Here is a 15,386-nt window from a genome sequence, read left to right on the forward strand (position 1 = left end):
GGTGGGTACCTGGTAGAGCGAGCGGACACTGGGCTGGAAGACCATGTTGGTGTTGAGCAGGAAGGAGCGCAGGAGAGGCTGGGGGTAGCTGGCGAGCTGCGTGATGATCCCGATGAGCAGCAAGTTCACATGCAGGGAGTTCTCCAGCATGCTCTCCAGCTTGGACAGGACCACGCTGATAAACGGGCCTGTGGAGAGGGCAGAAGCTACAGGGCTGGCTGGGCACAGGGGGCCATGACCCCCAAACCACAGTGGCCCACCTGGGTGAAAACCCACACACGCATGTATCCTGTTTCTCCTGCTTTAAGAGAACAGAAGACAAAGTATTGCCACAAAGAGAAACAGGAGGTAGGAAAATATACATGGAGACAAATATTTTGACTCCACAAGTGCTTTTATTCCTTTGAAAATTGTCTCACCAGGGTGAAAAACTTGAATGACAAATATTTTTATTTAGTTAGAATATACTTTTTTTTTTTGGTGCCAGTCCCGGGGCTTGAACTTAGGGTCTGGGCACTGTCCCTGAGCTTTATTTCTCAAGGCTAGCACTCTACCACTTGAGCCACAGTGCCACTTCCAGACTTTTGTTGGTTAATTAGAGGCAATAATGTCACAGACTTTCATGTCCAGGCTGGCTTCAAACCTCGATCCTCAAGATCTCAGCCTCCTGAGTAACTGGGATTATAGGCATGAGCAACCAGTGTCTGGCTTAAAAAGTAATCTCTTTCAGATGCCAGTGCTCAAAACATTCATTTCATGACATTTTGCAAGCATCTGAAAGGCCACTGAAAGTCTTGGTAAGAAATTTTTGTGTGGCCAGTGCAGTAGCTCATGCCTATAATCCTGGTAGAGCTAGGGAGAATCAAGGTTTGGAATCAGCCTAGACAAAAAAATAGCAAGACTCTTATCACAATCAATAAGCCAGGTATGGTGGTGTGTGCCTATGATCCCAGCTCTGAGGAAGGAATAGGTTGAATATTCAGCCTAAAGGTAGAACCAGGCAAAAAACACAAAGGAGGGGAAAAGATACAGGAGTGAATGAGGCTCTGGCAACTCAGTAAGCACACCGATTTTTCTTTTGGGGGGGGGGGGGCAGGGCTGGGGAAGGCAGGGGAGGCGAGTCTGAGTTTCTCCTATCATGGAGTTCTTTGTAAAGGAAATCTATATGGCACAAAAAGCAGTTCACAAAGCAAAAACTGACAAAAACAAGCCTCACCAACTGTGGGTCACTAGAAAATTAACATGCTTTATTTTTTAAGTTCACTGAAGGCAGAGAAATATATATGACAATAATAAAATGACTTGAAGATGTTCAATTCTTTAACCATAAAAATGTTCCATTAAGCAAGATGGATGGGAATTTGTATTCCTCCCAGGGGAGCACTGACGATGCCACGACACTTGGCATGTTTATAGCAAAAGCACACACCCCGCAACCATCAGACATGCCTTCTGAACACTTCACTGCCATCAACGCGGGCTTCACCAAAGCCCACTTCATTTCAGAATGCCTCATGCAGAGACCTCACAGGGTCTGAGAATGAAGCCTCTCCATGGAAACAGGTCTCTGTGAGAAACAAGAACAGCAAGCCCTGTTCTCGAACCAGGAGCTAATGGGGCAGCTGACATAGCTCTGCCTCTGTCTGAGGATGAGGGCTCACTTGGGTAGGAAGAGTCACAGAGGGAGGAAGTAGCTTGTTTCCCATACATTGTGAGAAGAGCGCATCACAATGGCATCAGTGTGTTACTCAAGTAATCACAGCACCAGCTCAAGTCCAGAAGACGGCCATCATAAGCCCTTTCCAGTTCCTACTTTATTGTTAGAGGATTTTTAATCACATTAAACAAAAAAACTGCCTAGCAAAATGAAGTTACAGGGAACCGATAAGCAGCTGAAAATCAGAAGACAACTTGGAGAGCCCCAAGTATACATGGAGGATGGCAGGTGTGTTCCACCCTCCTCTCCTAGGAAGGCAGACAAACTCCCTACTTGCTATAATTGACTCCTAAGTGTTCCCCAAAGGCTCATGTGTTGAAGACTTAAGTCTCCAATGGAGGTACTACTGGGAGGTCAGGAGATTGTTAGAAGGTAGAGTCCAGTGGGAGGCAGTTAGGTCACTGTAGGCATCCCTTGTCTGGGGATATTGAGATCCTGGCTCTCTTTGCTTCCTGGCTACCATGAGGTAAGTAGCTTCCTCAGTCACACATAAACCGCTGATATGCTGCCATACGCCCAAAGAAAATGGGGCCAGGGAAACATGAACTGAAATCCTTCCATTTGAATAAGGAGACCGTCTCAGGTATTTTGCCACAGTAATGGAACTGTAACAGACTACCCATAGAATGTTCAAACGTTCAAAATGACCACGGCCCATCTCTACCATCACTCCCTGTCATTTCTCTCCTCAAGAGTCCTCATCTCCTGCCTTGATCAACTCTACTCCTTCTTCCTGCATTTCCTAACTCCAAGAATGCGGCTGCTATCAGTTGTGCAACTGAACTTGGAAGTAACTTAAATGTGGGCCAGAGCCTCAACTCTCCCCTGGAATCTCTTCCTTTGTCAACATCTCATCATGTCCAATATAGACTCAAAAACTGATTTTTCTGTTCTAATAGAGATAAAAAAAATTCTGTGTGTGTGCATTTGTTTTTGTATACAAAATGGAAAACAGGCCACTCCCTCCAGGAGGAGAAATCTGTTAGCAGATTCTACTATATTCTTCCAAAAGTGTTTTATGTGTGTAATAATAGCTGTGTGATTATTCGAAATATTTATGAAGTACATCCCATGTGACAGCCAGTATTCCAAGCACTTTTCATGTATTACCCACAACCACCCTAGGAAGTATGTTTACTATTTATCCCATTTAAAGATAAGGCAGAATTTTAAATGTGTATAGCTAGTAAATAATGGTGTCAGAATTTCAATTCAGACCATCTTATTTCCAGTGCTTTAAACCAGCATGTTATCTTGCCTCCTCTGTGTGTGTGTGTGTGTGTGTGTGTGTGTGTGTGTGTGTGTAGTCTGCATGTGTGTTGGAGAGTTTCTCATACCAACACATAGAGAGCTGTCTAAGTGATCTCAGGATCAGAAGACATTTGATTGTTGCATAGGCAAGCCAGTATCCCACTAGTGGACCTTGGGTTGTTTCTGATCTTTTCCTATGAGAAACACTGCTGCAGTGGACGTCCCTGTATGCACATCTTGGCACAGAAGCAAATATGGATGTGAAAATTATTTAAGAAGCACCACTGCCAAGCCCAAGCAGTGGTGCATCTAAATTCAAATACAGTGACACAAATCTCCCCTTGTTCTCTGCTTTCCATGCTACCACAAATGCTGATCTTTCATGCCTGCTCAACTTTAATACTTCTAGGGTCTCTTCAGGGCAGAAGTATGAGGTGCTCATTCTTCAGCTTGGCCCAAAGGGCCCCCTACAAGCTGAAATCAGCCAGGCTTTGGCTCCTCTCCTAGCCTCCTGCCCTATGTGGTCCATGCTGTCCTACTGAGCCCCTGCTCTGCCTCGTTTCCGCTGTCAGTGCCCGGCTCTGGGAGGCTCTCACTCCTCTTTCCAAGAGCTCCCTTCACACTGACTTAACACATGACAGATGTGCAGATCTCACTAAGAGTCCTTTGCTGGTGTCTCCCATGAAAGACTGTGATTTCTTTGCACAATGCATCTTTAGTTCCTGAATACAGAACCTACCAAACATTATGGGATCAGTTAACAATTGCTCAATACATGAAAAAATAACACTGGATAAATTAGGAAATTCATTTTAGCAGATACCCCAATTCCCTGGAAGTTAATGGTTCTGAGCTCAGAAAGTTTGGAAGCTACAAAGCTCCATGGAAGGAGGAAATGTTTCCTGATGCTATGTACATGTTCCTAAGGAGGAAGGAGAAGGGACCTTGCACTGTGTTTTATGGATTCCCAGGTGGATCACATGTGAAGTACTTATTATTTAATAAAGCATTGTATTAGCTCCCTGGTACCCCAAGCTATTGGCACTTTTCCCAGGGTTGATATTTTGTCAGTGAGATGGCACTGTAAAGAATAGCCTTTACTGGCCAAAGGAATCCTTATGTCCCACAAAACGCCTGCAGGACAAGGGCATTTCCCGCTGGGGACAGTGGGCGGGCTCTGGGCAACAGGGCCTATAGCCTGCTTCTATCCTACCCTCGCTCAGCAATCCCAGCTCAGTTCACTCCCCTCTCAACAGGAAAACGTGACGTGATCTAATCCTTCTTACTTATGATTGACTGGATGATTGAATTTTAATTAAAAGTTGTTCACACTGAAATGTTATCTCAGCTAGAACCCCAAGCCTTATAATTGTGGAATGAAAGGCTCTCTCCCTGTTTAAGTAAATCTCCAGGCATCCATAAATAGATGAACAAATGCTGGGGGAGGAGAAGGAAAGAGCTCCTTGAAATCGCATTAAACCTCCGTGACTGGACCAGAGGGCATCTGCTTCATCTCTCTCAGGGGGCCCTGGGACATTGGGGCACACCCCCCCCACCAAGCTGCCTGCCACTGCCAGTGAAGAACAGGTCTCAGCTGCGGCTGTGGGAGATGATGCTGTCCTCGTGGGCAAATGGCAGCCCTGAGATGCTAAGGCCTTAAGGCTTGCAAGGGGCGAGAATTAGGATCCACCCATAGGCCTGACTGCAAGGCCACTGTCTGTGTCTTTGTGTCCTTCACGTCTTCTGGCACCCTCTTTGTGACTGAATACCTCAGTCCCCCTTGAGCTTTCTGGGCCCTCTCGTCTGCAGAAATTCCCTCAATACCACCACCTGCAGAATCCAATTTTTATTGCTTAATATTGAATGGTGTTTCCTGCCTTAATTCCTCACCTCATCCCATTCATCTGACATCCCCTCCTGTGCCTTTGCCTCTTACAGAGTTTCTCTAAATTGCTAGACAGGTGCTTTTTGAACACCCCTATCTGGAAGAGTGCAGAGTGTACGTATATCTAGTCTCATTTGGGGGTACAGACTCTATGCCTATCTGAATGGGCTGCAAGGCCAAGATACAACAAACCCCGGTGGTCTGTGATGTGTGCACGTGGTCACTGTCAACCGGACGAGTGTTCCCAGCACCTCCCGGGGACTCTGAACTCTGCTCAGACAAAACAGGGAACAGTGCGTCTCTGCCCCGCAGAAGTATGTTTTCTAGCAGGGGAGCCTGTAATTCCAAAACGTATGCATACAAATAAGTGCTAAAGAGAAAAATAAATTGGACTAAAGGAAATGGGGTTATTAAATTATACGACGGGATTCCTGTAGGGTTTCAGTCCTATTACTGTATCACAGAGGGATCAAGAGAAGCTATTGAACAGTACAACTTAACCCCTAACGTGCTACACAAACAAGACAAACATTGCTTTCTTCTGACAAAACACAAGTGAGACTATCCTTTGGTCTTTACAAAAATATCTTTCTTCCTCTGTCAGGTAAACCAATAATGTTCTTCATGTCCGCCTATACCTTACCTGTTCACACATGGGCAAGGACTCTCAAAGAGCTGAAACCATAAGACAATTAGGGTTATCACCTGTGAACGGGGTGCTCTGAGTCCTCACGGGATGGTAACTGGCATCTCCTGCCCCAAATGGGGAGGGCATGGTCTCCACAGCAGGAGTTTCCACCATGAAAGAGTCAAAGTCGTCGTCCTCCTCTTCTATGTCCTTGTCGCCCAAGGACAGAGAATTATTCTCCTTTTCCTCCTTTTCTCCTTTGCTCTCTTCCTCTCTCATTTCTTCTTCCCTCATAAGAAGGAAGGGATTGGGTGTGGGGAAGCTCTGGTCCATCAAGCCCTCGGTGCCCGAATCTAACTCCTGAATGATTTGGTCATACTGGGCAATAAGGTCTTCACTGTCTGGGTTGACAACGGGCACATCTGCACTGCGCTCTGCTTCAGCGATGGGAGCTGCTACCTGGGTTTGAGCTTCAGGAGCCAGTTCCAGCTCATTGTCTTGCTTTGATTCTGTGGCTGGGTTCTGAGCCAGCTCTGAACTGTCTCTCTTGGGTTCCTCCTCTTCATCTCTCTCTGGCTGGGGGCTGGGGAGGAGGCCGTTATTTACAAGGAGCCTTTCACCCTTGGGCTGGGCCTGGGCTGGGGGCCCTGCTTCCTCCAGCAAGTTCTTGGCATCCTCTGAGTCCTTCTCAGCACAAAGTCTGTAGACCATCACATCATCCTGGAAGTCCGACTCTTCGATGTAGGAGCCTTTGAAGAGCAGGATGGCATTCTTCTTCATCTCTTGGATGTGTTTAGGGGGATCCATAGGAGCAGGAGTACCGGATGTGTCCACGTCATCGTCAGGCCCAGGGGAGCCCACCTCGGCCCCTGAGGAGATGCCAGTGTCATAGCTGTCATCCCACTCGAGCTCTGTCTGGCTTCTGTCCTTGGTTGAAGCCAGCTGGGGGCCAGTAGTCCCGGGACATTGTTGAGAGAGTCTGGAGGCAGGGCAGGCTGAGCTCGGGTGGCTCTCCCCAGTTAAACTGTGTAGAAAGGTGTCGGGATCAGGTGAGTCCCCATCATAGAGGGCCGACCAGACTCTGCAGTCCCTCATGCAGCGGAGGATGTTTGTGTGGGCCTCCCACAGGTACTGCAGGTAGCTGATGTCCAGCGCCTTCCCATACTCCACGATGCAGGCTGCTGGGGAGGCTTCCCCAGGCGGCAGCTGCTCTGTGGTCCCTGCACACAAGCAGAGAGAATGAGTGAGGGGAACGGGATGCAAAACCTTCTGAAACCCGCTGCTACCAGCCATTTCAGGTGTAGTCGTTGATGATTAAATTGTTTCTGAACAGGAAAAGTCAATAAGGTTTTAATAACCAAAGATGATGACAGAGACTCTACCATCACAGAAGTTATAAGACCATAATGGCCAGATACTGTCGATAGCCATCAGAAAATTATTTGACACTAGTTGTTAGAGGGAAAGAAAAGCTGATCAGAGCCACTTCTCAGGGTGACAGGATGACACTGGGTAATTCACCTAATGTAGTATCTGCCACACAATGGGTAATAATTGAAGTTTTTCACTTTGGTTATAAATATCTATGGATTTGAGAACCAGGTTTTCTATAGAAAACCTCGAGTTTTTAGAAATACCAGTGATCTCATTGTTCCTCCATGGGAACTACCAGGATATAAATATGTATCTCAAATGGTCTGAGTTAGGTCATATTAAAACCAAAACAGTCATTTCAGTGTGAGAATGCATTCTGTGCCTGTGTTCGAAGTTCTAATCTAGCTATGTGCCCATGACTCATGCCTGTAATTCTAACTACTGGGGAGGCTGAGATTGGGAGAACTGTGGTTCCAGGCAAGTGTTGGGGTGGGGAGTGTTCTTAAGACCCCTTCTCAACCAATAGCTGGGCACAGCGGCTAATATAGCTATGCTTCTCATCCCAGTGACATGCGCTGATCCAGGGTAACCTAAGCAAAATGGCCATCATACCCCATGTCCACTGAAGAAGCTGGGCATGGTGGCATGCCTGTGACCCAGCAAAGGTAGGGAGTCTTAAACAGGAAGATCACAGAACTGGGGATATGAGGTCCTACCTCAAAAATACTCAATGCAAAACAGAATTGAACATGGCTTAGTAGTAGAGCATGTGACCTTGTTTAAACCCCAGCATAACTAATTAACTAATTAATTAAATGTTCCAAACTCTTTACTGAAATAGTGGTGAAAATATCTGCAAGTAAGAATTCTTTTTCTGAAAGCAAGGCAGTTTTTTAAAGACTCAAATAAAGAAAATTATATATTGCACCATTTCTTAAACATCTACAATGTTGCAGGTGCTAGGTCAGTGCCATCAAATCCAGCCCTCCCAATGATCCTATATGGTAGAAATTCTTTTCCCCACTAGCTCACTAGCCCCAGTCAGGGCTGGGCCATGGTTCAAAGGCAGGCTACCTCATACCAACCTTCACCCTGCCTTCAGTGCCACACCCTCGCCAGCTGCCTGACCTTAATGATAGGAACCACTTCCAGACTGGGTCAGTATTGAGCCTTCCACAGTACAGGTCTTCAGGTCATTAGAACTAATGTAGGTTCCTCTGCAGCAGGAAGGTTAGTGATTTATCTCTTATCTAACAGACACATCCACACACACACACATAACTACGACTAAAAATATTTATTGAATATTTACATGCCAGGCAGCATCCTAAGCTTAATCCACTCATCCTTGAACAACTCTTTGAGTAAATACTGTTCCACAGATGAGGAAAAAAGATTGGAAGGGTTAAGTAATCTGTCCAAAAAAAAAAAGAGGTAGAGCCAAGCAAGACTCAGAATCCCTGCTGTTATCCACTACATAGCAACAAGCTAGCTCGCTAGCCATGCCATCCACCATTAGGGCATTTAGTTGGGGAAGGCAAGCCCAGAGGCCGCAGCACATGGAAGAAACATGGGATATGGGATCCAAGAATCTACAAACTACTCAACCTGGACCATTCAATTTCTCTCAGAGTTTGTTTCTTCGTCTGTAAAGTTGGAATACTGCTTTGTTCAAGATAGAAAGAGAGGCTGGGAAGGTGGCTCAGTGGTAGAGCGCTTGCCTTGCATGCATGAGGCCCTGGGTTCAATTCCTCAGCACCACATAAGGAAAAAGAAAAAAGCCGGAAGTGGCGCTGTGGCTCAAGTGGTAGAGTGCTAGCCTTGAGCTGAAGAGCTGAGGGACAGCGCCTAGGCCCAGAGTTCAGGCCCCATGACCAGACCCAAAAATAAAAACAAAAAAAAAGAAAAAAGCCAGAAGTGGTGCTGTGGCTCAAGTGGTAGAGTGCTAGCCTTGAGCTGAAGAGCTGAGGGACAACGCCCAGGCCCAGAGTTCAGGCCCCACAACCGGAATCCCCCCCCCCCCAAAAAAAAAAGATAGAAAGAGCTGTCAGGTTTTAGATAATCATATATTTAAGCCCAATCTTGAATTCTAAAGCAAATTTAGTCACAGGATCATTCTTGAAACACTTTCCATAGTAAATTTTCAAAGGCATGATTTCCCAATATGCTTTCTAAAATAAATTTTGAATGAGAAAAAAATAAAAATAACATAAGAACTCTAGCTTGTCTAACAGGAAAATAAATATATTTAAGATTTAGTAATATAAATTACTAATTTCCATGCATATAGTGTATCTTTATCTTAGGACCAAGAATCAGTAAGATAATCTTTCTCTAAAAATTGTATTTGTATAAAATATAATAATATTTTCTTAGTCTTAAACATATTAAACATATTGTCTCCAAGGACTGTGGCTGGCTGGACAGAATGACACAGATATCAGAACATGGATTAGGACCCATCAACACCAGAACTGGGTTGTTTCCTAGTGGCCACAGAACACACAGAACATTCCTGAACCGGAGCAGTCCTACGACCATCAGAGATACACAAATACCTGCCTTTTGCTCCAGTTGTCTGCCAGCAGGCAGAGGTTGATAAAGGCGACCATTCATACCTTACTTCTCAGAGGTGAATTTATAATGAGCCAATCACTTATAAAAATAGAATATTGATGATCCCTGTCATTATATCTATCAACCAGATAGATAACATTGTCATATCACAAATTTCACGTTTTATAATACCTTGACAGATAATCCATTTTGAACATTAAAATCCAGGCTAATTCTTAATTATACCTATGACTGGATACCTACAATCTCTCATTTTGTGTCAGCACACACTTTTACATTTGAACTCAGGATGCCACAGAAAGGCCACATAATACAGAAGTCTGGGACAAGTGACCAGGTAATGGCTGGACAATGATTATAGCCAAAGACTGGGACCAACCAAGTTATTCACAAAATAAATAAGACTTTGTATCCTTCCTGTCTGGCCCAGGGTATACAGTCCATCGCTGCCAAGTCCCCACCTGAGTTTTCGTGCATGCACTTTGACCAGAGGATGTAATCCCTCTCCTGGTTCCCAAGTGTCAGGGTGATCCCACTGGCACAGCAGATGGGGGTCAAGGCGAGCAGCTTGGCCGCAGACACCGAGTAACAGTCTCTTTCCTTCACAGCCCACCTTTGACTCAGCATCATGTGATTGCAGGGCATCAGATACCTAGAAGGACAAGAAGAGCCAGTGCTTAGTCCCTGTGATGCCCTGAACCATAGTCAGGATTAATGTCCCAAAGCATAACCTGAAACAGTTGTGGTCAGGGGTGGACTTGCCCGGCCCCTCCCCCACTCTAATCCACCCAGCACACCAGCCACAGCGGGTTCTTCCCTCCCTTGCCTAAAACTTGTCCAGGGCTGCTTTTGTTTGTTTATTGTTCTGGGCAGTACTAGGAATTGAACCTAGGGATACTTGCTTGCTAAGAAGGTACTTGACCACTTGAGATTAAGAGCTGCTAACTTCTGATAGGACTGTCCTTCCGCAGAGCATTACCCCTGGCGTTCTCAGTTTAACCTCTGTGAATGTCCTCATCTCCCTCTTCACCCTCATGCCTTCATACCCACTGTAACCTTCCCCTGCAGTGTGCCTTCCCCTCACTCTGCTTGACAAACAACCTGTCATCCTACAAAGTCCAGCTTCCGTGCCCCCTTATCTGGAAAGGCTTCCCGGCTCCCACACCAAAGCAGAGCCCATTTCTCCCCCTGTGGTGCTCATGATTAAAGCATTATTGCCTTGTATTCCAGCCATTTCAGTGTCTGCCTCCTCAATACAATGTGGCAGCAGACCAAGAACCGCTTCAACAGTTGATGTTAGAATCCTGAGAACTCCAGCACATGGTGGTCACTGAATGAAGGCAGAGAAGTTCACTCCATAGGCTGAATCTGTTCCCATGGATGTCAGGACCCAGGGTGGACCCCAATTCACACGTTGCTAGTTGCTCATCTAAAGTATCTTACTGTCATGAGCGAGACAAGGAAATCTGGGCAGTCATTTCTGACATACCTGCAGCACCCACATGGGCTTCAGGGGTGCACTGAATGTGTGTAGATGTCTGACATTCTTACCAGAGAAAACCCCACACTGTTTAAGCAAAGATGGAGAAAGGACCCACAGCCAGAGCCAAGTACCCCACATGTGTGCAAGAGCCAATTCAGAGCAGCCTAGCCCTTTTGTGAAGAATCACAACCTTTCCACAAGCAGAAAGTGTTCTGTATCGCATTCAGCTTCCCAGACAAAGGTGGTACTGAGGAAAACAACCTATGATTAAGGTTCCTGTGCAAAAGATAAAAAGCACAACTTGCAGGCTATGTCTCAGGCCTGTAAACACTAGGTCATCTCCCACATCTCCTGCTGATCCAAATGAGGGAAATCTAAGTTATATTAATGCCCATTCCACCGCAGGAGCCCCAGTCAAACCATTTAATTCTCTTTGTGATATTTTATGAAAAGGCTTTAAAAGTATGAAATGACAAACTTGCCATCTAACCTTCAGCCACCTATTTCTTACATGCTCCATAAATTGCTAGTATAGCTACGTAAGGGAATCCTTTGCAAGCATATGTACACTAAACTTTCTGTCACTAAGGACCAGACACACTCCATTGGTCATGTCTGATATGGTGGCATCTATTTCCATGAGTTCAGCTTCATGAAAGCTGAGAGCAACAGAAACTAAAAGGAAACAAAGAGGAGGGCAGATGCTTTGGGAACCCAGAGATGAGCCCTATAGGAGGAAGACAGAAGCCATAGGCAGACAACGAAGGGCTCTTTCTCATGAGGATCTCTGTGCCCAGAGGCTTGGGTGACAAGGATTAAGGCTAGGGAGTGAGCTGTTCTTCTACCTCTATCTGAACTCAGCACAGCTACAGCAGCAAGCTCTTCATGAAGGCGGGCTTCCTGCTGCCTCAGGGGAATTGGTGGGGGTCAGCAGGGGCAGAAATAAGGCAGCACAAACAAAAGAGGCCAAAGCAGGGGCAAGCAAGGAGATCATGGCAGATGCCACTGTGACAGTAGTGGCAGGGGACAGACTTGCTAGTGAATAAATATAAGAGCCCTTATGTGGGACCTAGACATGGTAGCTAATGCTCTACAGGAGACCAAGATCTGACAGAAGTGCCAGGGTGAGAGTAGAAGAAACCTGTCCTGTGGTCACGGATGTATATTGTTTTCCTGAGGCTGAAGAGGCCTCAGGAAATTCACAGTACACAGGACTCATTGTTTTCTTGTGTTGGTTCTTAATTATTTACGGATAAACTGTTTTGTTGTTCCATATATGTATATATATATATACATATATATATATATATATATATGGAACTCTCTCTCTCTCTCTCTCTCTCTATATATATATATATATATATTTATATATGGAATTCAATGTCAACTAGTAGTTCAAACCAAGCAGATTTTATGACTCTAGTTGAAGTATTAAAAAAATGGAACATTGTATCACAGCTAATAGAGCTATTTATCAAATATCACCAGGGGGTAACTTGAAATTCTTTTAGAATAAAGAGTTATTGGCAACTTGGAAGCTTGCACATACCTGCTTTCAGCAAAAGCTAGGGACTGTCTTCTGAATAAATGAATGGAGGAAAGTTGCCCATTGGCTAGAGAAGAACTTCTGTGAATAAAGCAGCCAAGTGCAAGGAACCTCCCTGGGACTCAAAGAATTGCTCTAGAAAGATCCTCCCACTAAGGCAGAAAGTGTAGAAAAGCCACACCTTAACTTATGTCTTCTCAACATTTCAAGGAAAAAAGTAGGAATAGAAAGAATGCTAGAAAGTTCCCAAATGCCAGATACCAAAATAATCATTCAGACATTTAGGACAGGTGTTTTGTCATTGAGCATCTTTTTATTCATTCTGTATTCATCTTATTAGGAGATTTATAAATTGAGGAAGTAAAAATAATATGAGACTAATAAGTATTACCTTTACATATCCAGATTACTCAAAGCCCACCCCTCACCACAGCAGAAAAGAAAATGTTGCCTGGATTGCCCTCTCTGTCTTCATTACTCCTCCAACCTCTACAGCTCCAGTCTATTTTCCTTTCTCCTAGACATCACTCATTAAAATAAACTCCACTCCTGAAACAATTCAGTGACAAACAATTGATGACAAAGCATGTGCACTGATTATCGCCACACAGACAAGAAAACGGAACCAAAGCAGCCACGAGCAAGGAAGGCAGCTGAAGGTACACAGCAAAGAACAACAAAATGCCAAGAGGAAGAAAACTTCAAAAAGACCATTTGTCGTTTGAAACATGCTGGCCCAAATTCTCCCACTCATTTCTCCCTATTCCACTGCTTTTCCATCCTCACCTCCAGAACCCCATTTCCGATGCACGATGGAATTGGCCCTGAAGTATACACATAGGTGCTCTTCAGGCAAAGCAGTGTCCATCTGACCCTGACTCAAAATGGTATCCAAGGTATTAAGAAAATTCATTTCACCTCAACTAGGAAGCTGGGGACTGGGTTCATTTGACACCTCACTATTGGTTGGTGTTGCCACCTGTCCCTGGTCTGTTGTGTATAGCATGCACACAGGTATCCAATTTCACCTTGATTTTCTGCTTAGTAAATGCCATCTTCTCTGGAGTATCTAATTTCAACTTGCTGTTCTGATGTTTTGCCAAATGAAGGACACATCACAGTTACAAACTGAATAGCACTCTAAAGTGCCAAAATTTAAGAGCATTTGAGTTGCAACAGAAATTGGCATATAGTTATTATTTATCACATCACAAACAACTTCATTAGAAAGCTTCATATAACCTTCACTGCTTTATGGGCTGTCAGAACTACAAGTTTATCATGTACATGTAAGGAGAGCTATGGAAAGAGAACAAAATGGATGGATTATCAACTGGCTTTTTGTGTTCTTTTAAGTGATCTTGAAATGATAAGAATAAAGATTTTTCATGATTCAGAGACAGATTCTAAACCAGAAAAGATATTCTTTTCAGTAGTTTAAAATGCATTTTCTAGACAATTCTCCTCCCTTAAGTTTGTGAGGCACAATGTTTCCAAAGATATCACCAAGGTTAGGTCCTTCTAATAACCTAAGAGGCAACTTAGATGTAGAACAGGTCCAGCCACATTTAGGAGACCAGGAACTAGTGGCCTCTGGTGCAGGTCTTGTCATTCACTCTTCTTAGATTCCCCCATGCAGCACAGTAGTTAGATAGAATATTCAATGAAGAGTACCCATACTATCATATTATTGTCACCATCATCTCCATGAAAAACAAACAAACAAACGTGCTCATCAGCAAGCATCTTTTATTTATACTGTATTTATTTGTATAGAGTATTTAAGTTCAGGAAGTAAAAATAATCTCAGACTAGTAAATATTGAGTTAGATGCTCAGATTATGCAAATCCTTCTCCACCCATAAAGGAAAAGAAACACTGAGCATTTGAATTGCACAGAAATTAATATTTCGTTATTGCCTAGTTATCACATAACAGATTCTTCATTAAAAAGCATTCATACATCTGAAACCACTCTATAGCCTTCTAGACGTGCAAGTACATCATGTACGTTCCATGAATACAGTGAATCAAGAGGACCATGAGATCTAGTTGTCTTCTGGCACGGTCTGGCTTTTTTTTTTTGCATTATTTCATCAGACCCTGTGGTAACATATCCTGTCTGCACTTTGTGGAAACTATGAGTTTTTACCTGTTATGAAAATGACTAGCCCTAACTTAGACACAGATATATGTCCAACATGCTGATTTCTCCTTTGTCATAAAGTACAGGTCTGGGTCTCAGAAGAAGCTGTGGTGATTGCCATTTCTGAGGACAGGCACAACACTGTGAGTGGACAAAAAGGTGCAGAGCTCCCTTGGTAAAGGCCATTGAACAGCAGGCAAGCAAACCTGCCCTGGTGACCCCCCAGTGGGGAAGCTCTGCACCTCCAACCAGGGCCAGGCTCACAGCTGCACTGAAAAAACAGCTGCTCTTCATGACATTAAAGAGAGCATTTAAGAATTTAACATATAAATATAACCAGCTTTTCCCCACCTTGAAGCAAAAGCCTTGATTTTGGCAATAAAAAAGACTTAGGCAAGTTGTTCTGCTAAATACTAATGCATTCTGTCATGTCAGTAGAGCCTTGATGGGGTGCTAAAGTAATCCTTTCAGGACAGACTTCCCAGAGCGCTTCTTTATGATGGGATTTGTTCTGTGCTAATGCCTAAAGATTAGTTACTGATGACCTGATCTAAAACAGATCAAAAACTGTTTTTATACCTAAAAATTTCTCCCATAAAACTCTGTAAGGCCCTCCAAAGTATGCCACAAACTTTTCTTTTTTTTTTTTTAATACAGAACTAAGGATTGAACTCAGGACCTGGTAAGCATTCTATTACCTGAACCCTAAATCCTCTTGCTTTTCGTTTAGTTTACAGATAGGGTCTTGCATTCATGCCTAGGACCACAACCTCAGACAA

General features: G+C 44.2%; 1 protein-coding gene across 1 annotated transcript in view; it reads right to left on the reverse strand.

The window, feature by feature from the left end:
* The window catches only part of Fhip1a (FHF complex subunit HOOK interacting protein 1A), a 169,346-nt gene that overhangs the window by 6,526 nt on the left and 147,434 nt on the right, over positions 1 to 15,386 (reverse strand). The window contains exons 8-10 of the mRNA XM_042701751.1: positions 9,894 to 10,084; positions 5,559 to 6,701; positions 10 to 188 (exon numbers count right to left, since the gene is read on the reverse strand). Coding sequence (XP_042557685.1) covers positions 10 to 188; positions 5,559 to 6,701; positions 9,894 to 10,084 — 1,513 coding nt within the window. The remainder of the gene's footprint in view (positions 1 to 9; positions 189 to 5,558; positions 6,702 to 9,893; positions 10,085 to 15,386) is intronic.

Source organism: Dipodomys spectabilis, unplaced genomic scaffold (assembly GCF_019054845.1).
Source record: "Dipodomys spectabilis isolate Male_0828 unplaced genomic scaffold, ASM1905484v1 ptg000297l, whole genome shotgun sequence".
Classification (NCBI taxonomy): domain Eukaryota; kingdom Metazoa; phylum Chordata; class Mammalia; order Rodentia; family Heteromyidae; genus Dipodomys; species Dipodomys spectabilis.